General features: G+C 42.8%; 1 protein-coding gene across 7 annotated transcripts in view; it reads left to right on the plus strand.

The window, feature by feature from the left end:
- Positions 1–22,144, plus strand: part of SAXO1 (stabilizer of axonemal microtubules 1) — a 141,428-nt gene that overhangs the window by 74,245 nt on the left and 45,039 nt on the right. For all 7 annotated transcript variants that reach the window (XR_009737975.1, XR_009737978.1, XR_009737976.1 and 4 more), the window contains exon 2: positions 5,136–5,315. Coding sequence is in view for 1 of the 7 variants with exons in the window: in XM_061425215.1 (XP_061281199.1) it covers positions 5,136–5,315 (180 nt within the window). In the remaining 6 variants the exon portion in view is untranslated. The remainder of the gene's footprint in view (positions 1–5,135; positions 5,316–22,144) is intronic.

The following is a 22,144-nucleotide window of genomic DNA, read 5'->3' on the forward strand; positions in this document are numbered from 1 at the left end:
GGAACTCCTGATAAAGACCTATAAGGTGAAGACACAGTACTTGGGGTCTTGAGAGGGACTTTCAGTTTGGGGTGGGTACAGATGAGGAAAGAAGGTCGCTCCATGAGCACACTCAGGTGATGAAACGTTGTGTTTCTGAGAGTCTTGGATATTTCAAAGTGAAACAAGGTCTTAGTTAACTAAAGAAAGTGAAAGTGAAGTTGCTCAGTCGTGTCTGACTCTTTGCAACCCCGTGAACTGTAGCCTACTATGCTCCTCTGTCCATGGGATTTTCCAGGCAAGAGTACTGGAGTGCGTTGCCATTTCCTTTTCCAAAGGATCTTCCTGACCCAGGGATTGAACCCTGGTCTCCTGCATTGTAGGCAGACGCTTTATCGTCTAAGCCACCAGGGAAGTCCTAGTTAACTAGCAACATCTCAAATAAACAAAATCCTCCCTGTAAATATATATATAAAGTCCATTTAATGGAACATCAATGCCTGGAGGCAAGTGTATTGCTGTACCAAAATCCTCTCTCATGATGCCAGTTATGTATTTTTTGCCATTAAATTTATTTTTCTGTAGTAATGAACCTTTACAACATGTTACAATTTGAAAAAGTAACAATATGGGAAGGAGGTTATATAAAAGCAAAGTTTTACTGGTTTAAAAAGCAAGAGCACTAGAGAGGGAAAATCCTTTGAAGTCTGGAGTTAACTTAGATTCAGGCACTTGCAATAAAGTAACCCTTAATAAAATCTTGATTTTTCTCTCCAAAGTGTGGGTGAATAAAATACATCTGCAGAGATATTTTTGGGTAGCCAACACTTCTTGGCTTTTGATTTGAGGTTTGTTAGGAATCCCAAAATGATAGGGTACTAATTGGCTCAAATTGAAATTTCAGATAATTGGACTGATTCTGAGCCTAGCAATGCTAACAATATCTAACATATACTGTGGGAAATGTGTTACATAGTAATCAAAACAAAATAGAGCACTCATTTCTGTGCCTATACTTAGGAGATACTTGCAGATTCTTTACCATCTGAGCTATCAGGAAGCCCTATCACATATATATAAAATACAGATATGCATCTTCATACATTAAACACCAGTAATGCACATTTTTAAAAGAGGGAACTTTTGGGACTTCCCAGGTGGCGCAGTGGGTAAGAATCTGCCTGCCAATGCTGTAGACACAAGTTCGAGCCCTGGTTTTGGGAAGATTCCACATGCTGCAGAGCAGCTAAGCCCATGTGCCACAACTACTGAGTCTGCGAGGTGCAGCTACTGATGCCTGCCTGCCTCAAGCTCGTGCTGCACAAGAAGAGCAGCCACAGCAATGAGAAGCCCTCGAACTACGATGAAGAATAGCCCTGCTGTCCGCAACTAGGAAAAGCCAGTACAAAGCAACAAGGACCCAGTGCAGCCAAATAAATAAATTAATTAAAAAAGAGAAACTTTGAATGTATTTAACACTGAAGTTCAGATATTCATACTATCAGTTCAGTTCAGTCTCACTCAGTCATGTCTGACTCTTTGTGATCCCATGGACTGCAGCACGCCAGGCTTTCTTGTCCATCACCAGCTCCCAGAGCTTACTCAAACTCCTGTCCATTGAGTCAGTGATGTCATCCACCAAACCATCTCATCCTCTGTCATCACCTTCTCCTGCCTTCAATCTTTCCCAGCATCAGGGTCTCTTCCAATGAGTCAGTTCTTCACATCAGGTGGCCAAAGTATTGGAGTTTCAGCTTCAGCATCAGTCCTTCCAATGAATATTCAGGACTAATTTTCTTTAGGATGGACTGGTTTGATGTCCTTGCAGTTCAAGGGACTCTCAAGAGTCTTCTCCAACACTGCAGTTCAAAAGCATCAATTCTTCAGCACTCAGCTTTCTTTAAGTTCAACTCTCACATCCATACATGACTACTGGAAAAGCCATAGCTTTGACTATACAGACCTTTGTCAGAAAAGTAATGTTTCTGCTTTTTAATATGCTGTCTAGGTTGGTCATAGTTTTTCCTTCCAAGGAACAAGCATCTTTTAGAACCAATAGTACTTTTAGGGCTGCCGTCTATGGGGTCGCACAGAGTCAGACACAACTGAAGTGACTTAACAGCAGCAGTACTTTTATAACAGAAGTGAAAAGTAAATATGGTAAGTTTGTACCCTCTCAAGTTACCCTTAGTAACTTGATTTTTTCCTCCTCAGAGTGTAGGTAAATAAAATATATCTGCAGAAGTATTTTTCAGTAACCAGTACTTCTTGGCTTTTGATTTCAGGTTTGAGGGAATCCTAATCTGATAGACAGATCTACATGTGAAATGAAAATAGGGATATTTCTAGGGACACTTGTCCATGTGCAGTTCTAGCCATATAAACAATACAGGTGTTGATCATTTTCTCTTGGGGTTGGAAGTTGAAGAGAGGCACACAGTAGCTGTAGTGATGGCAGCAATGAGGGTTGAACTTATTAACAACAGGAGCAGCATGCTAACTGTTGCCTGGAAACCAGCTTTTGGTTGGAGCAGTGATGAGTTCTCTTTATGTCTGTTTCTTTTTTCTCTGATGTGATGCCCCAGAGTACTGTGTATTTTAGTTTCTGTAATTAGAATTCAGTTCAGTTCAGTCATGTCCAACTCTGCCACCCCATGGACTGCAGCATGCCAAGCTTCCCTGTCCATCACCAATTCCCAGAGTTTACTTAACTCATGTCCATTGAGTCGGTGATGCCATCCAACCATCTCATCCTCTGTCATCTCCTTCTCCTTCTGCCCTCAATCTTTCCCAACATCAGGGTCTTTTCAAATGAGTCAGCTCTTTGCATCATGTGGCCAAATTATTGGAGTTTTAGCTTCAACATCAATCCTTCCAATGAATATTCAGAACTGATTTCCTTTAGGATGGACTGGTTGGATCTCCTTGCAGTGCAAGGGACTCTCAAGATTCTTCATCAATACCACAGTTAAAAAGCATCAATTCTTCAGTACTCAGCTTTCTTTATAAGTCCAGCTGTCACAACCATACATGGCTACTGGAAAAACCATAGCCTTGACTAGACAGACCTTTGTTATCAAAGTAATGTCTCTGCTTTTTAATATGCTGTCTAGGTTTGTCATAACTTTTCTTCCAAGAAGTAAGCGTCTTTTAATTTCATGGCTGCAGTCACCATCTGCAGTGATTTTGGAGCCCAAAAAAATAGTCTGACACTGTTTGCACTGTTTCCCCGTCTATTTGCTATGAAGTGATGGGACCAGATGCCATGATCTTAGAATTGGTTTAGTATAAAAAATTTATTAAAAAAATTCAATGTCATTTCTGGATATACATTCTGGATGTCATTTCTGATCTCTAAGTTGGAGATCACTAATACAGAGCTTTATTGATGTGCTGGTGTCCGATGATAGAGATACCCAGCTGGTTTGTAAGGATTGTGTGTGGGTGTACAAATAATTGGTATACTACTTAGCTTTGACAGCTCAAATAGCTGCCCTTTATTCACCTGTAAGTAGAATAATAAGGTTATTACTGTGCTTATGGTAATAGATGGAGAAGGCAATGGCACCCCACTCCAGTACTGTTGCCTGGAAAATCCCATGGACGGAGGAGCCTGGTAGGCTGCAGTCCATGGGGTCGCTAAGAATCGGACACGACTGAGCGACTTCAGTTTCACTTTTCACTTCATGCATTGGAGAAGGAAATGGCAACCCACTCCAGTGTTCTTGCCTGGAGAATCCCAGGGACGAGGGAGCCTGGTGGGCTACCGTCTATGGGGTCACACAGAGTCGGACATGACTGAAGTGACTTAGCATAGCATAGCATAGCATGGTAATAGAATAACTCACTATAAACTATAAATGGAAATAATAATAAATGGAACAACTCACTATACACTATAAATTCAAGTTATTATCTATTAGTCATCAACCTGGATAATGAGGCATAACGTTTATTTAATAATTCATATGTTCAATATTTGTGTTTCAATTTTATTTATTTATTTATTATTTTTGACTGTGCTGGGTCTTCATTGCTGTGTGGGCTTTTCTCTAGTTGGGGAGAGCGAGGGCTACTCTCTGGTTGTGGCGCATGGGCTTTTTATTGCAGTGGCTTCTCCTGTTGCAGCTCCTGGGCTCTAGAGCATAGGCCCAATTGTTGTGGTGCATGGGCTTAGTTACTCCACAGCATGTATCTTCCCGGACCAGGGATTGAACCCTTGTCTCCTGCATTGGCAGGTGATTCTTTACCACTGAGCCACCATGGAAGCCCCAGTATTTGCTTAATAAATGTTTTTCTGAGTGCCTGCTATATGGCAGGCAGGATATGAGAGGTACTAGAGATGTAGCAGTGAACAAGACAGAAAATGGGGCTGAGCTTGTTAGATAATAAACTCATCAACAAAAGTGCAAGTTACAGATAATAGTAAGTGATGGAAAGTCATACCTGTGATGAGAGAAACTCTGTGAGTGATGGGAAGGGCTGGTGGGGTGTTTTTTAGACTAAGATGATCAGCGGAAGTCTAAGGGGGCAACACTTGAAATGAGACCGGAAAGAATAAAGGAGCCAGACTTTCAATGCAAAAATGATTTCACATAGTCAGTGGTGTATACTCAGACCTGACGTGGTTCTGCTCTGTGTGATGCCACTTGTCTGCGAGGGTGATATTCTCAACTGACCCAGGAACCAATGAAGAAAGATAGTAACCTGGCCCTTGAACATAGCCTTGGAGCCCCCTGTTAGGTCAGATATTTAGCCCTTAATTGCTGGGCGAACTGGGAGGTGCAGCAGGGTCTTGGGAGGGACTGGGTTGGCACTCAGATGCCTCGGGGGCCACACCCATTTCTCTAAAGTATGGGACTGTTTCAGTATTTAAATGAGAAGCATGACACATGCGAGGGCTGGTCATCAGCTATACTTTTGTAACTTTATGATCCAAGGAATTTTGACAATTAACCAATTGCAGTTATAGATCATTTAAAAAATTCTGGCCACTCCATATAGTTCAGTAGAGAAAAAGAAGGGTTAAACTCCTGCTTTCAATGTTGGCTGTCATGATTCTATACTCTGGGTCACATTTTGAGTAGGTAGCAGCCTGAACGTATTCTTCGCAAGAAGGTAACCAACCTCCTGTTCCGTTTTTCTTTTGTAACTAGGCGGCATCATTGTCCACACCTCCCTACCAAGATTTATGATAAAACAGAGAAACCATGTCTTCTCTCCGAATATACCGAGAACTACCCTGTCTATCACTCTTACCTGCCCAGAGAGTCCTTCAAGCCCAAGATGGATTACCAGAGAGCATGCACGCCGATGGAAGGCCTGACCACATCGAGGTGAGGGCATGGTGTGAATGCATGAGTGCACACTGATGGAGTAACGTACATTAACCTAATGTTCAATACTGCATTACTGTGCACTATCAATACATGCTATGAATGCCTTAATGTTAACTTACTCAGAGAATCTCTGAAAGAAAACCCTGCATTTATTAGCCAGTTTAGTTTTCCCCAGCCCTTTTTTAGCGAGCAAGGATTCTTGCTTGGGGCTGGGGCAGGGGTGGGGCCATGGGGCAGAAATTGCAAATTGATCTACATGGAAAGGCTTAAAGTATTAAAGGGAAATAATAACTTGAAAGGGGTGAGGGCTGCTGCAGAAAAAGGAGTTTGGGGCTTTTGCACATAAGCTCCAGTTCAGCTTGGGTGGTGGTAGTGATGTTGGTAGTGGTGAAAGAGAACTGGAGCGTTTTTGAAGTTATGCTATAGATTTTGAATTGAGGTCCCCTTGAACATACATCAAGAATATAAACAAAGAATATTTCCTTTTAAATTACTCTTGACTTAGAAACTCTGATTCTTGAGGTCCAGCTCTGTACAGAGCCTGAGCCCCGTGGCTCAATGTATCAGGGTCGCAGGGTTATCTGTATTGAGGGGGTGGGGACACATGGTCAATCTCAGGATTGTTCTACACGTTGCGTTGCAAGGCTCTCACAGAATCGGGCTGTTGACAACTCATTGAGTGACCTCTGACCTGTGACCCAGAGGAGTACCAACACCTTGGAGTTACTTGAGTGGTGTTTCAGGTTATATAGCTTAGTCCCCAGATAAGACCTGAGAGCTGGATGCCTTCTCTGCCTCTGATGATCCTCATCCCTAAGGGGCAGCACTGCTGTGCAGTGGAGATGAAATAGGCCTAGTATGATGCCCACACATTATAGGTTTTCAAGATCTGGTAAATTTTCTTCCTATTGCATGCTGCCCCCACCTTTGCAATTTTGTGCTTTTCTGATAAAGGTCCCAGATGGCCCAGACTAAGCAGAACACCATTCCTTCTGCCTCCGGGTTTCCTCCAGGATAGGCCTGTAAACATCCTCTGTTGAAAACATGGGTTGGAGGCATGTACTAAATGCTGCTTATCTTGTATATCCAAAGGAAGAAGTCCATGTCTGGGTGATGGGATAGAAAAGACCCACAAGGCAAGGTCAAAGCCAAGTGATCCCTGGACTTAGTGGGAACTAGTGGACAGAGGCAGTTTGAGAATGGGAGGGAGTCAAGGGTCCTATCTGATTCTTGAATCAGGCCACCTTTATGCTGAGTAGTTATATTAAATGATTTCATTTAAGCACAGGGTTTCTGGATCCTGATTCATGGAAAAAAATGTAATCTGTGCAACCGACTTTTCAACCTATGACTTACTAAACAACATAAACCTTAAGGTTTGGGCTTCATTTTACCAAGAAAACAGCATCCTTTGTTTCTAAGAATCTAAAGACCTCAACACCCTCTTCCAACAACACAAGAGAAGACTCTACACATGGACATCACCAGATGGTCAACACCGAAATCAGATTGATTATATTCTTTGCAGCCAAAGATGGAGAAGCTCTATACAGCCAGCAAAAACAAGACCAGGAGCTGACTGTGGTTCAGATCATGAATTCCTTATTGCCAAATTCAGACGTAAATTGAAGAAGGTAGGGAAAACCATTAGACCATCCAGATATGACCTAAATCAAATCCCTTATGATTATACAGTGGAAGTGAGGAATAGACTTAAGGGAATAGATCTGATAGAGTGCCTGATGAACTATGGACTGAGGTTCGTGACATTGTACAGGAGACAGGGATCAAGACCATCCCCATGGGAAAGAAATGCAAAAAAGCAAAATGGCTGTCTGAGGAGGACTTACAAATAGCTGTGAAAAGAAGAGAAACAAAAAGCAAAGGAGAAAAGGAAAGATATAAACATCTGAATGCAGAGTTCCAAAGAATACCAAGAAGAGATAAGAAAGCCTTCTTCAGTGATCAATGCAAAGAAATAGGGGAAAACAACAGAATGGGAAAGACTAGAGATCTCTTCAAGAAAATTAGAGATACCACAGGAATATTTCATGCAAAGATGGACTCGATAAAGGACAGAAACAGTATGGACCTAACAGAAGCAGAAGGTATTAAGAGGTGGCAAGAATACACAGAAGAACTGTACAAAAAAGATCTTCATGACCAAGATAATCTTGATGGTGTGATCACTTGCCTAGAGCCAGACATCCTGGAATGTGAAGTCAAGTGGGTCTTAGAAAGCATCACTACGAACAAAGCTAGTGGAGGTGATGGAATTCCAGTTGAGCTATTTCAAATCCTGAAAGATGATGCTGTGAAAGTGCTGCATGCAATATGCCAGCAAATTTGGAAAACTCAGCAGTGGCCACAGGACTGGAAAAGGTAAGTTTTTATTCCAATCCCAAAGAAAGGCAATGCCAAAGAATGCTCAAACTACCACACAGTTGCACTCATCTCACACGCTAGTAAAGTAATGCTCAAAATTCTCCAAGCCAGGCTTCAGCAATATGTGAACCGTGAACTTCCAGATGTTCAAGCTGGTTTTAGAAAAAGCAGAGGAACCAGAGATCAAATTGCCAACATCACTGGATCATGGAAAAAGCAAGAGAGTTCCATAAAAACATCTATTTCTGCTTTATTGACTATGCCAGAGCTCTTGACTGTGTGGGTCACAATAAACTGTGAAAAATTCTGAAAGAGATGGGAATACCAGACCACCTGACCTGCCTCTTGAGAAACCTGTATGCAGGTCAGGAAGCAACAGTTAGAACTGGACATGGAACAACAGACTGGTTCCAAATAGGAAAAGGAGTACATCAAGGCTGTATATTGTCACCCTGCTTATTTAACTTCTATGTAGAGTACATCATGAGAAACGCTGGGCTGGAAGAAGCACAAGCTGGAATCAAGATCGCCAGGAGAAATATCAATAACCTCAGATATGCAGATGACACCACCCTTATGGCAGAAAGTGAAGAGGAACTAAAAAGCCTCTTGATGAAAGTGAAAGAGGAGAGTGAAAAAGTTGGCTTAAAGCTCAACGTTCAAAAAACAAAGATCATGGCCTCATGGGAAATAGATGGGGAAACAGTGGAAACTGTCAGATTTTATTTTTTGGGATCCAAAATCACTGCAGATGGTGATTGCAGCCATGAAATTAAAAGACGCTTACTCCTTGGAAGGAAAGTTATGACCAACCTAGATAGCATATTGAAAGCAGAGACATTCCTTTGCCAACAAAGGTCCATCTAGTCAAGGCTATGGTTTTTCCTGTGGTCATGTATGGATGTGAGAGTTGGACTGTGAAGAAAGCTGAGTGCCGAAGAAGTGATGGCTTTGAACTGTGGTGTTGGAGAAGACGTTTGAGAGTCCCTTGGACTGCAAGGAGATCCAACCAGTCCATCCTAAGGAGATCAGCCCTGGGATTTCTTTGGAGGGAATGATGCTAAAGCTGAAACTCCAGTACTTTGGCCACCTCATGCGAAGAGTTGACTCATTGAAAAAGACCCTGATGCTGGGAGGGATTGGGGGCAGGAGGAGAAGGGGACGACAGAGGATGAGCTGGCTGGATGGCATCACTGACTCGATGGACGTGAGTCTGAGTGAACTCCGGGAGTTGGTGATGGACAGGGAGGCCTGGTGTGCTGCAATTCATGGGGTCACAAAGAGTTGGACATGACTGAGCAACTGAACTGACTTAACTGAAAGACCTCAACAAGAGAGAGAAGTGGAACATTCTCGAATGTTGCTTTTCATTTGAAGAATCTATGGTCGCTACTCATGAAAAGAACTAGGCTTGTATATAACAAACATGTAGTTGGTAGGAAATGATAAGAGCAGTATTCACAGTTGGTAGGAAAGGATAAGAGCAGTATTCACAGTGGCTTGTGAATATTACATATGGTTTTAAGAGGCTAGTCTTCATTTCTCTTTATACCAAGTATAAAGAGTGCCTCATGGAATGTAGAGTACAGAGAGGCTTCATATATTGTCCTGGAAATATTTGAATCCTTGGAGGGCTGGATGTTGAAGGATGCTTTTTGTTTGTTACCCTCAAGCTCAGGAGAATGAGGACAAGCCCTTTCTCTGGATCAGTAGTCCTGCCCCATCCCTGAGCTAGGAGCCCCCAGTGGAGCCCCACATTCCCTTTCTCCTCCCCATCATGCCCCCTCCCCCATATGCTCTCCTTCCTTGCAAAACAAAAACTAGCCCTTTGACCTGTTTTAAACTATCCTTGCCTTGTGTCACTTGCAACAATAAACATATCATCCAGAAATCCTCTCTGTCCCTGCCAAGGCCAGAATAATAAAATCTTTCATGTTAAGATGTGGCCAAAGTGGAGGAATGCAGATAGTAAAAGAATTTCCAAAACAACTTATTATGATCATAAAGACCTTGAAAACAAGAAGTGGCAGGATCATGGTTACCCATGGGAAGGAAAAAGAACAGAAATACCTTTCTCCTCTCCTTTATTTTCTCCCCTAGAAAGAGGACTAAGGGGGAGATGAGCAGAAGGCATCTCTTCTCTCCCCCATCCCTCAGTTTCATCATTTCTCAGTCCCATGCCTGCCCTGGTGGGTACATTTTTGTAGAATGAAAAAAACAAACAAAACAACCATGCCACTATCAGGATGCCTTTTTTTTTTTTTTATAGCTTTGGTGGAATTTTACTGACATAAATCAACAAAAATCAGGATTTTACTAACCATCTTTTCTGAACCTTGTAAACTCAGCAGAGACTCTGGTCCATATCTGTGAATACATAAAACCATTCCCCACAGGGAAATGTGGAGATGTCATCTAGGTGCTCCACCAGAGGTCGGTGAGGAAGGGGTGGGTCGGCCTTGTGTCTGACACCTCTGTGTCTGCAGGTTGTCATCCTTCTGCCCTTGGAATATGGTGGTCAGAATGTCTGACCCACTTTGCTATGTAAAGGCAGACCTGGCTTAGTTTCTGAAGTTGGACGTGGGACTGCGTGACATGCCACCTGCTGCATGATAAAGTCAGATGGCCCGAGGCTTGTCTGGGTCTGGTGATGAAGCCCAGACACAAAAAACAGCTGGTTTCTAGAACAGTTATCATCCCAGCATGAGGCATGATTGCAGCTGCACACCACTCTTACTGACTGTAAATCTTGGGGATTTACAGCAGGTGCCATGAGGCGAATATTCGTTTTTGCTTTTCATCCCTTCTTGATATTGAGTCATTTCTTGCAGCCCTTTGGTAATTCTCTCACAGAGGATCTGCCTTTAGTCTGGATAGACCTGAGATCAATTTATGAACAAAAGGTTTGTACTTCAAGCCTTGTTTCCTCTTAGGCATGTCACCACGTTAGGCACTTGGGCCGCATTTTTGGACATTGTTTTGTTAGCTAAGGGAGATCCCTGAAGATGAGCAAAGTGAATAACCTCAGAAGAAAGACGTGGGTCTTCAAGATGGTATTAGACCTTTATTCTAAAGGGAGTGGGGCTGTGGGTAGGGGGAGATAGAGGTGCAGGGGGGTGGGTGAAATTGGGTTCACATGATGAATTTGGCTGCAGGGAAAAGGGTAGGAAGTGGCACGGATTCCTGTGTTTACTGACAAGACTCCTTAGTAAGTGGAGGAGTAAAGAGGAAGAGCTAAAAGGGAAAGATCTTATGTTTGCTTATTTTTGATAGCACTGGGTCATTGTTGCTGTGTGCAGGCTTTCTCTAGTTGCAGAGGCCGGGGGCTACTCTCTAGTTGCGGTGCGTGGGTTCTCACTGTGGTGCTTCTCTTGCTGTGGAGCACAGGCTGTAGGCACATAGGCTCAGTGGTTGTGGCACCTGGGCCTAGTTGTTCCGCGGCATGTGGAATCTTCCTGGGCCAGGGATCAAACCCATGTCCCCTGCACTCGCAGGTAGATTCTTATCTACTGTGCCACCAGGGAAGTCCGGGGAAGGGCTTTTGGAATCTGTTCCAAAAAGCCATGAGAGAAGCAATAAAGTTGGTAGTAGGCTTGTGTCTTTTCCTACCTATTGAATACTACACACTTCCTGTTCAAATATGTATTTCTTTACTCAGAGTTATCCCAATGGGGATATACTTTCTCACCTCTGGAGACAAAAGATATACCCATTTGAATGCAAAGTTTCAAAGAATAGCAAGGAGAGATAAGAAAGCCTTTCTCAGTGATCAGTGCAAAGAAATAGAAGAAAGCAATAGAATGGGAAAGACTAGAGACCTCTTCAAGAAAATTAGAGATACCAAGAGAACATTTCATGAAAGACGGGCACAAAAAAGGACAGAAATGGTATGGACCTAACAGAAGCAGAAGATATTAAGAAGAGGTGGCAAGAATACACAGAAGAACTATGCAAAAAAGATCTTTATGACCCAGATAATCTTGATGGTGTGATCACTCACCTAGAGCCAGATATCCTGGAATGTGAAGTCAACTGGGGCTTAGGAAGCATCACTACAAACAAAGCTAGTGGAAGTGATGGAATTCCAGTTGCACTATTTCAAATCCTGAAAAATGATGCTGTGAAAGTGCTGCACTCAGTATGTCAGCAAATTTGGAAAACTCAGCAGTGGCCACAGGACTGGAAAAGGTCAGTTTTCATTCCAATCCCAAAGAAAGGCAATGCCAAAGAATGCTCAAACTACTGCACAATTGCACTCATTTCCCACACTAGTAAAGTAATGCTCAAAATTCTCCAAGCCAGGCTTCAGCAATACGTGAACCGTGAACGTCCAGATGTTCAAGCTGGTTTTAGAAAAGGCAGAGGAACCAGAGATCAAATTGCCAACATCCACTGGATCATGGAAAAAGCAAGAGAGTTCCAGAAAAACATCTGTTTCTGCTTTATTGACTATGCCAAAGCCTTTGACTATGTGTGTCACAATAAACTGTGGAAAATTCTGAAAGAGATGGGCATACCAGACCACCTGACCTGCCTCTTGAGAAACCTGTATGCAGGTCAGGAAGCGACAGTTAGAACTGGACATGGAACAACAGACTGGTTCCAAATGGGAAAAGGAGTACATCAAGGCTGTGTATTGTCACCCTGCTTATTTAACTTCTATGCAGAGCACATCATGAGAAACGCTGGGCTGGAAGAAGCACAAGCTGGAATCAAGATTGCCGGGAGAAATATCAAGAACCTCAGATATGCAGATGACACCACCCTTATGGCAGAAAGTGAAGAGGAACTAAAAAGCCTCTTGATGAAAGTGAAAGAGGAGAGTGAAAAAGTTGGCTTAAAGCTCAACGTTCAAAAAACAAAGATCATGGCCTCATGGGAAATAGATGGGGAAACAGTGGAAACTGTCAGATTTTATTTTTTGGGATCCAAAATCACTGCAGATGTTGATTGTAGCCATGAAATTAAAAGATGCTTACTCTTTGGAAGGAAAGTTATGACCGATCTAGACAGCATATTCAAAAGCAGAGACATGACTTTGCCAACAAAGGTCCATCTAGTCAAGGCTATGGTTTTTCCAGTAGTTATGTATGGATGTGAGAGTTGGACTGTAAAGAAAGCTGAGTGCTGAAGAATTGATGCTTTTGAACTGTGGTGTTGGAGAATATGCTTGAGAGTCCCTTGGACTGCAAGGAGATCCAACCAGTCCATTCTGAAGGAGATCAGCCCTGGGATTTCTTTGGAAGGACTGATGTTGAAGCTGAAACTCCAATACTTTGGCCACCTGATATGAAGAGCTGACTCATTTGAAAAGACCCTGATGCTGGGAAAGATTGAGGGCAGGAGGAGAAGGGGACGACAGAGGATGAGATGGTTGGATGGCATCACCGACTCGATGTATCTGGGTTTGGGTGGACTCCTGGAGTTGGTGATGGACAGGGAGCCCTGGCGTGTTGCTGTTCATGGGGTCGCAAAGAGTCGAACACAACTGAGCGACTGAACTGAACTGAACTGTCAGCAAGTCTGGACAACCCAGGAGTGGCCACAGGACCAGAAAAGGTCAATCCTTATTCCACTTCCCTAGAAAGGTAGTACCAAAGAATGTGCTAACCATTGGACAGTTGCACTCATTTCCCAGGCTAGTAAGGTCATGCTTAATACCTTGCATACTAGGCTTCAGCATGATGTGAACCAAGAGCTTCCTGATGTCCAAGATGGGTTTAGAAAAGGAAGAGGGACTGGAGATCAAATTGCTAGCATTTGCTGCATTATAGAAAAAGCAAGGAAATTTCAGAAAAACATCTATCTCTGTTTCATCGACTACACTAAAGCCTTTGACTGTGTGTATCATGGCAAACTGTGGAAAGCTCCTAAAGACATGGGAATTCCAGACCATCTTATCTGTCTCCTGAGAAACTTGTATGTGGGTCAAGAAGCAACAGTTAGAACTTGGTATGGAACAGTTGATTGATTCAAGATCAAGAAAGGAGTATGAAAAGGCTGTCTGCTGTTACTCTGTTTAACCTATATGCTGAGCACATTATGAGAAATGCCGGGCAGGATGAGTTACAAGCTGGAATCACGATAGGCAGGAGAAACAACAACAACCTCAGGTATGTGGATGATACCACTCTAATGGCAGAAAACAGAGGAACTAATGAGCCTCTTGATGAGGGTGAAGGAGGAGGGTGAAAGAGCCAACTTAAGACTAAGACTTAAAAAATCTAAGATCATGGCATCCGACCCCATTACCGGATGGCAAATTGAAGGGGAAAAGGTAGAAGTAGTGACCGATTTCCTATTCTTGGGCTCCAAAATCCCTGCAGATGGTGTCTGTAGCCATGACATCGGAAGACGATTGCTTCTTGGTAGAAAAGTGATGACAAACCTGGACAGTGTGTTGAAAAGCAGAGACATTACACTGCTGACAAAGATCCGTATAGTCAAGGGCTATGGTCTTCCTCTAAAAGAAATAGAGGAAAACAACAGAATGGGAAAGACTAGAGATCTCTTCAAGACAGTCAGAGATACCAAGGGAACATTTCATGCAAAGATGGACTCGATAAAGGACAGAAATGGTATGGACCTAACAGAAGCAGAAGATATTAAGAGGTGGCAAGAATACACAGAAGAACTGTACAAAAAGATCTTCACAACCCATATAATCACGATGGTGTTATCACTCACCTAGAGCCAGATATCCTGGAATGTGAAGTCAAGTGGGCCTTAGAAAGCATCACTACGAACAAAGCTAGTGGAGGTGATGGAATTCCAGTTGAGCTATTCCAAATCCTGAAAGATGATGCTGTGAAAGTGCTGCACTGAATATGCCAGCAAATTTGGAAGACTCAGCAGTGGCCACAGGACTGGAAAAGGTCAGTTTTCATTCCAATCCCAAAGAAAGGCAATGCCAAAGAATGCTCAAACTACCGCACAATTGCACTCATCTCACACGCTAGTAAACTAATGCTCAAAATTCTCCAAGCCAGGCTTCAGCAATACGTGAACCGTGAACGTCCAGATGTTCAAGCTGGTTTTAGAAAAGGCAGAGGAACCAGAGATCAAATTGCCAACATCCGCTGGATCATGGAAAAAGCAAGAGAGTTCCAGAAAAACATCTATTTCTGCTTTATCGACTATGCCAAAGCCTTTGACTGTGTGGATCACAACAAACTGTGGAAAATTCTGAAAGAGATGGGAATACCAGACCACTTGATCTGCCTCTTGAGAAATTTGTATGCAGGTCAGGAAGCAACAGTTAGAACTGGACATGGAACAACGGACTGGTTCCAAATAGGAAAAGGAGTACATCAAGGCTGTATATTGTCACCCTGCTTATTTAACTTATATGCAGAGTAAGTACATCATGAGAAACGCTGGGCTGGAAGAAGCACAAGCTGGAATCAAGATTGCCGGGAGAAATATCAATAACCTCAGATATGCAGATGACACCACTCTTATGGCAGAAAGTGAAGAGGAACTAAAAAGTCTCTTGATGAAGGTGAAAGTGGAGAGTGAAAAAGTTGGCTTAAAACTCAACGTTCAGAAAACGAAGATCATGGCATCTGGTCCCATCACGTCATGGGAAATAGATGGGGAAACAGTGGAAACAGTGTCAGACTTTATATTTTTGGGCTCCAAAATTACTGCAGATGGTGACTGCAGCCATGAAATTAAAAGACGCTTACTCCTTGGAAGACAAGTTATGACCTACCTAGATAGCATATTGAAAAGCAGAGACATTACTTTGCCAACAAAGGTCTGTCTAGTCAAGGCTATGGTTTTTCCTGTGGTCATGTATGGATTTGAGAGTTGGACTGTGAAGAAAGCTGAGCACCGAAGAATTGATGCTTTTGAACTGTGGTGTTGGAGAAGATGCTTGAGAGTCCCTTGGACTGCAAGGAGATCCAACCAGTCCATTCTGAAGGAGATCAGCCCTGGGATTTCTTTGGAAGGAATGATGCTAAAGCTGAAACTCTAGTACTTTGGCCACCTCATGCGAAGAGTTGACTCATTGGAAAAGACTCTGATGCTGGGAGGGATTGGGGGCAGGAAGAGAATGGGACGACAGAGGATGAAATGACTGGATGGCATCACTGACTCGATGGACGTGAGTCTGAGTGAACTCCGGGAGTTTGTGATGGACAGGTAGGCTTGGCGTGCTGTGATTCGTGGGGTCGCAAAGAGTTGGACATGACTGAGCAACTGAACTGAGCTGAACTGATGGTCTTCCCAGTAGTCACACATGGTTGTGTGAGGCAATAAAGAATCTGCCTGCTAATGCAGGAGACATGGATTTGATCCCTGATTGGAGGAAACCTCACATGCCTCGAAACATAACCTGCAGTTATGTTGTGGTTAGTGATAGGTTTCAGTAAATGTTCTGAACATAAAAACATAATGAGGAAACATATAATTTTAATTCAATTCACTCTAAAGCCACAGTAAATATTTTGGGTTGGAGGATAAATGAATTAAACTTTAAGCTTCTTTCCTCTCTTCAGAGGTAGATCACTGCCCCCCTCCCCAAGATCACTTGTCTTGGTTACAACTAATCAGTAAATTCAATCCATAGATATTCTTTCACAAACTAACTTGAATTTTGCGTTGGGGTTGCTAAAGATTGGACAGGATTTAGCAACTAACCAACAATGATAACTTTCTAGAGGAGAGATGTGGAGTGGACTGCAGTGAGGGTTGTTTATGGTTTTTCTTTGAAAATGGGGGAGACTGAAGCATGTTTAAATACTGACACAAAGCAGCCAGTAAGAGGAAAAGGTGGAACCACTGATCCTTGAGAAAGAGGGAGGAGATTTAGTGGGGGGAGGTGAAAGGATTGCCTTTGGGCCAAGAGGAGGAGCTTTGTTTTTTTCCCTGAATTGAAGTGTAGTTGATGTATACTATTATATAGGTTAAAAGTGTACAATGTAGTGATCACAACTTTTTAAAAACATTCTCTGTTTGGCTGCACTCTGTTTTCATTGCTGGCATGGGCGTTTCTCTAGTTGTGGTGAGCGGGGTCTGCTCTCTGGGTGTGGTGTGCGGCCCTCTTGTTGCAGTGGCTCCTCTTGTTGCAGAGCACAGGCTCTAGAGTGTGGGCCCGGCAGCTGTGGCACACAGGCTTAGTTGCTCCAAGGCATGTGAGATCCTCCAGGACCAGGGACAGAACCTGTGTCCCCTGCATCGCAAGGCAGATTCTTAACCACTGGACCACCAGGGAAGCGTGATTCACAACTTTTAAAGGTTATAGTTCATTATAGCTATTGTAAAATATTAGCTTTACTGTATTGTACAGTATATCCTTATAGATTTCTATGCATAATAGTTTATGCCTCTTAATCCCCTACTTTTTATTTATAATGTCATCCTCTTTTTATTTATATTGCCCCTCCCTCTTTCTCACCTCTGGTAACCACTGGTTTGAGTCTGCTTCTTTTTTGTTATGTTCACTAGTTTGTTATATTTTTTAGATTCTACATGTAAGTGATATCACACAGTATTTCTCTTTTTCTGTTTTATTTCTTTTAGAATAATAGCCTCCAAGTCTGTCCATGTTATTGCAAATGGCAAAACTTTATTCTTTTTTATGTCTGAGTAGTATTCCATTGTGTGTGTAAGTATGTATCAGAAAAGGTGTGGTATACACCCACCACACAATTTCTGTTCATTAGTTAATGAACACTCGGTTGCTTCCATATCTTGCCAGTTGTTTAAGTAGTGCTGCAATGAACCTAGAAGTGCATGTATCATTTTGAATTAGGGTTTTTGTTTCTTTCAGATATATACCCAGGAGTGGAATTTCTGGGTCATATGGTAGTTCTGTTTTTAGCTTTTTGAGAAGCCTACATACTGTTTTCCACAGTGGCTGCACCAATTTACATTCCTACCAACAGTGTACGAGAGCTTGCTTTATTCTACTTCCTCTCTGACATTTGTTATTTGCGTTCATTTTGATAATAGTCATTCTGGCAGGTCTGCCGTGATATCTCATTGTGGTTTTTATTTGTGTTTTCCTGATCATTAGCAATGTTGAGCATATTTCTCTGTGCCTGTTGGCCATCTGCATGTCTTCTTTGGGAAAATGTTGACTGTTCAGCTCTTCTGTTTTATAATCAATTTCTTGTTCTGTTGTATGAGCTGTTTATATATGTTGGATATTAACCCCTTACTGCTCATATCATTTGCAAATATTTTCCCCCATATTGTAAGTTGTCTTTTCATTTCATTGAACTGTATAAAAGCTTTCAACTTTAATCAGGTCCCATTTATTTATTTCTGTTTTTATTTCCTTTGCTTTAGGAGAGATTGAAAACAGATTGAAAAAACTATTGGTATGATTTATGTCAGAGTATTGTTTTCTTCTAGGATGTTACGGTTTCTGGTCTTACACTTAGGTCTTTAATCCACTTTGAGTTTATTTTTGTATGTATTGTTAGAGAATGTTCCAACTTCATTCTTTTACATGTGTGTGTCCAGTTTTCCCAGTACCACTTACTGAAGAGACTGTCTTTTCTTCATTGTATATATCCTGGGTTCCTTTGTTGTAGATTAATTGATCATAAGTGCATGGGTTAATTTCTGGGCAGGAGCTCTTAAAATTATTTCTGCTTATTAATATGATCAACTGTTTGGGTATATTAACAAATTCTGAAGTTTGCACGGCTAAACATTAAAAATAGGGACTTCCTGGTGGTCCAGTGGTTAAGACTTCACTTTTCCAATGTGGGGGCTATAGGTTTGATCCCTGGTTGGGATCCCATGTGAAAATTGGGATGGCCAGATTAAAAAGAAATTCTCTAGCATGCCAGGATTATACAAATATTAAGCATTTTTTAAAAATTAAAAAGAGATTGAACAAAGTATTGTGTAGCCCCTTTATCATAATGAAAATATCCTTTTCCCTCTTCCAGGCTCATGACCCTGGTTAGCTGTTATGTTATGTTCTTCCTCTTGCCAGACTCTTGTCAAATGCCTTCCTTTAACTTTGCCTAATGATGGGAAGTCAAATCATTTTGGCTTCCCAGCAGGTTCTCTTTAACCTTTACTTAACTCAGAGTTTAACTCAGGGCTTTCCATACTAGATAACTTTTATGACTGTGCACCTAAAAGAAACTTAACATCTTTGACCATTTTTTTTCTTGGTTCAGAGTCAAAATGGGCACAGGAGCTAGGAAATGTACCCCAGGAAGAGAAGGGAGTATTATTTAAAAAAAAAACACACAACCTACTAAATTTGAGCAATTTCTGGGAAGGATAAAATATTTTTCTTTTACATGAACTTAAAGGCTGTAAGATTATGAGAGGTTGGGGACCTGCAGTTATGTTGTGGTTAATGATAGATTTCAGTAAATGTTCTGAACATAAAAACATAATGAGGAAACATAAATTCTGATTCAATTCGTTCTTAAGCCATGATAAATAATTTTGGGTGGAGGATAAATGAATTAAAGTTTAAACTACTTTCCTTTCTTCAGAGGTAGATCACTGCTCCCCTCCCCAAGATCATATGTCTTGGTTATAACTGATCAGTAAATTCAATCCATTGATGATGTTTCATAAACTGTCTTGAATTTTGTGTTGGAGAGGAAGATTCAGTTAACAATTTCGTTCCTCGAACATGGTAAATGAGGATTTTGCCACATCACCTTTTGCTATTGAGAAACCAACTTCAGGAAAAGTCCATGAATTGGTGAGGTTAGTTGTAGGCAGTCACCTGTGCTTTTCTGTTTAAAAATTTATTTTCGGCTGTGTTGGGTCTTCATTGCCATGCACAGGGCTTTCTCTTGTTGCAGAACACGGGCTCTAGCAAGCAAGGCTTCAGTTAGTCGTGGTGTATGGGCTTAGCTGCTGAGGCGTGTGGAATCTCCCTGGACCAGGGGTTGAACTGTACTCTCTGTGTTGTCAGGTGGATTCTTATCCACTGCGCCACCAGGGAAGTCCTGTTTTTTTTTTTTTTTTTCCCTTGTAGCAGCAGGAAATGGGGGCATTAAGTACATTTTAGTTATCATAGAGCCTGGCAGCCCTTGTGGGAAGGTTTTCACAGCAGAAGTAATAGCAGAAGAGAATGTCTCGTGTTCGGTGTGCAGGTTCCAAGGTGTGACGGGCTCATGTCAGGAAGGCACCCCTGGCTGCTCTGGGCTTGGGAGGGCTCTGTGGGGCAGCATGGGCATTCAGCTTTGTTCCTCATCACCTGCCACCTGATATCTTCTGATACACGTTCTTGGAAGCGAACAGGGCTGAACTCTTGGGTAGCCATCAGTGAACACAGGTTTGTATGGAGCTGTAAGGTCTCAGGCTGCCTCCAACCCCACTCCAGCTCTCTGGGGAATGAGGAGAGCCACCTCCCCTTGGGAGCCCTCCTCGAGAACACAAACTTTCTGATGAAAGCCACTTTATAGTTAACTGGTTATCAGCCAGTGTTTTCTGGGCCTTCCCATTTCTCTTGGCAGCCTAGGGGCCTGACTGTCCTAGTTCCCTGCTGCAGCTGGTTTAGCTTTGAACAGATATCAGTGTGAGGCACTTGCACGCTTAGAAAGGTAGGAGCGGGGAGCTGATCCCTGGGTTCTTATTCAGCCCATTCCCTCCATAAACCCTGACTTACACTGTCAGCTGTCAGCTGCCTCAGGTCTTTGCGCTTCCTCTTGCTATTTGCCAACACGGAGCCCCTGGGGACAGAGCCCAGGCTGCAGGCCCGGTAACTGCTGCTGAGATGTATTTTTAAACCTACCCAGAGGGTGTTACAGGGAGTTCAACTGAAGCATCTCCTGTTTCCCCTTTGGAGCCCTAGGGAAACTAATTCTCCGGCTTCCTAACTCCTTCCTCCCCTCCCACCAAGCACTTTCAGTCCCTGGTTTGGGTTTATTGACAACCATATGTATAATTCATGCAAGACAGGTTACAGTGGAGCGTGTTGCCTCTGCTAGTCAAGCATGGCTCAGTAACACTGCTCCAGATTTCAGCGGGGAAGTAGGTTTTTACTGGTGTTTGGGCCCAATGTCTTCCTGTCCGGAAGCCTTCCCCTTCCCTTGGTGAGGTCGTTTTGGAAGTGCCATTAGGGAAAAGCCACCTTCCCCCTGTCCAGTTGGATAAATGAGTTTCAGGCAAGAACAGCCTGTTGTGTGAAGCAGAAGTTCTCGGAGAAAGAGGGGAATGTATGCTGAAGAGTTTGCCCTGGGCAGCTGGTGGGCAGTGGGCGCCCAGGCTGAGCCAGGGTACTTCGTGCTGGTGGTGGTGCTGCAGTGTCTTGGTCTTTGTAGAACGGTGGGGTGCTTTGGGAAGAGAGTGTATAGTAGAGTGTCATGCTTTTTCTTTTCTCTTTTTTAAGTTGGGAGTATAAATTGCTTTACAGTGTTGTATTTAGTTTCAACTGTACAACAGAGTGAATCAACTGTACGTGTACATTTATTGCCTCCTTCTCGAGCTTCTGTTCCCACCCCTCTACATCATCACAGAGCATCGAGCTGAGCTCATTGTGGTTACACACCCAGCTTCTCACTAGCAATCTGTTTTACACGTGGACTCCCCTGGTGGCTCAAAAGATAAAGAATCTGCCTGCAATGTAGGAGACCCAGGTTCAGTCCCTGGGTTGGGAAGATCCCCTGGAGAAGGGAATGGCATCCACTTCAGTATTCTTGCCTGGGAAATTCCACAGACAGAGGAGCCTGGCGGGCTATAGTTCATGGGATCAAAAAGAGTTGAACATGACTGAGAGACTTACACACACACACACACATACAATATATATATAGGTCAGTGGCATTCTCCCAGTTCTTGCCCGCCTCCACTTCCCTCTCTGCCCTGTGTCTGTTTTCTAAGTTGGCGACTTTATTCCTGCCCTGCAAATAGGTTCATCTGTACCATTTTTCTAGATTCCATATATATGCATTTGTATATGATACTTGTTTTTCATAGAATGTCTTGATTTTTCTATTCCATTGTTTCCATATACTCTGAAATAATGGGAGTGCTGATGCTAGAGAGCTGAGAAGTGAAAGGTTCATTGTCTGCATTTATTGGTCTTTTCTTCTTGGTTTTCTATGAGGTTAAGTAGAGGAAGAAGATAAATATTAGCATGAGTTATTGGGAGCATAGAGAAGGAGGTGGGGGGACCTGAAAAATAGAAGTCAGCTCCACAATGAACAGGTTGGGGGAGGAAGGTGGAGACAGCAGGCACAGGAGAGACCTTCTCAGTGGTCCTGGGTGGCTGCAGTTGGATGGGGGTGGGGAATGAGGGGGAAGGGGAGGGGGGTGCAGCCAGGGAGGAAGGCCGAGGCAGGTCCAGGAAGGTTTGCATCCTGTGCTAGAAAGTTGGGCTTTATCTGGAAGATTTTTAAACAAGGGAGTGAAAGGGTAAGATTTTGGGTTTAGACAAGTTGATTTTGGCTCTCTAGGATAGAAGAGTGGCAGGTGGTGGGAATAATGCAGGAAGCCCAGGTTATAGG

The sequence above is a fragment of the Bos javanicus genome, chromosome 8 (assembly GCF_032452875.1).
Source record: "Bos javanicus breed banteng chromosome 8, ARS-OSU_banteng_1.0, whole genome shotgun sequence".
Taxonomy (NCBI): Eukaryota; Metazoa; Chordata; class Mammalia; order Artiodactyla; family Bovidae; genus Bos; species Bos javanicus.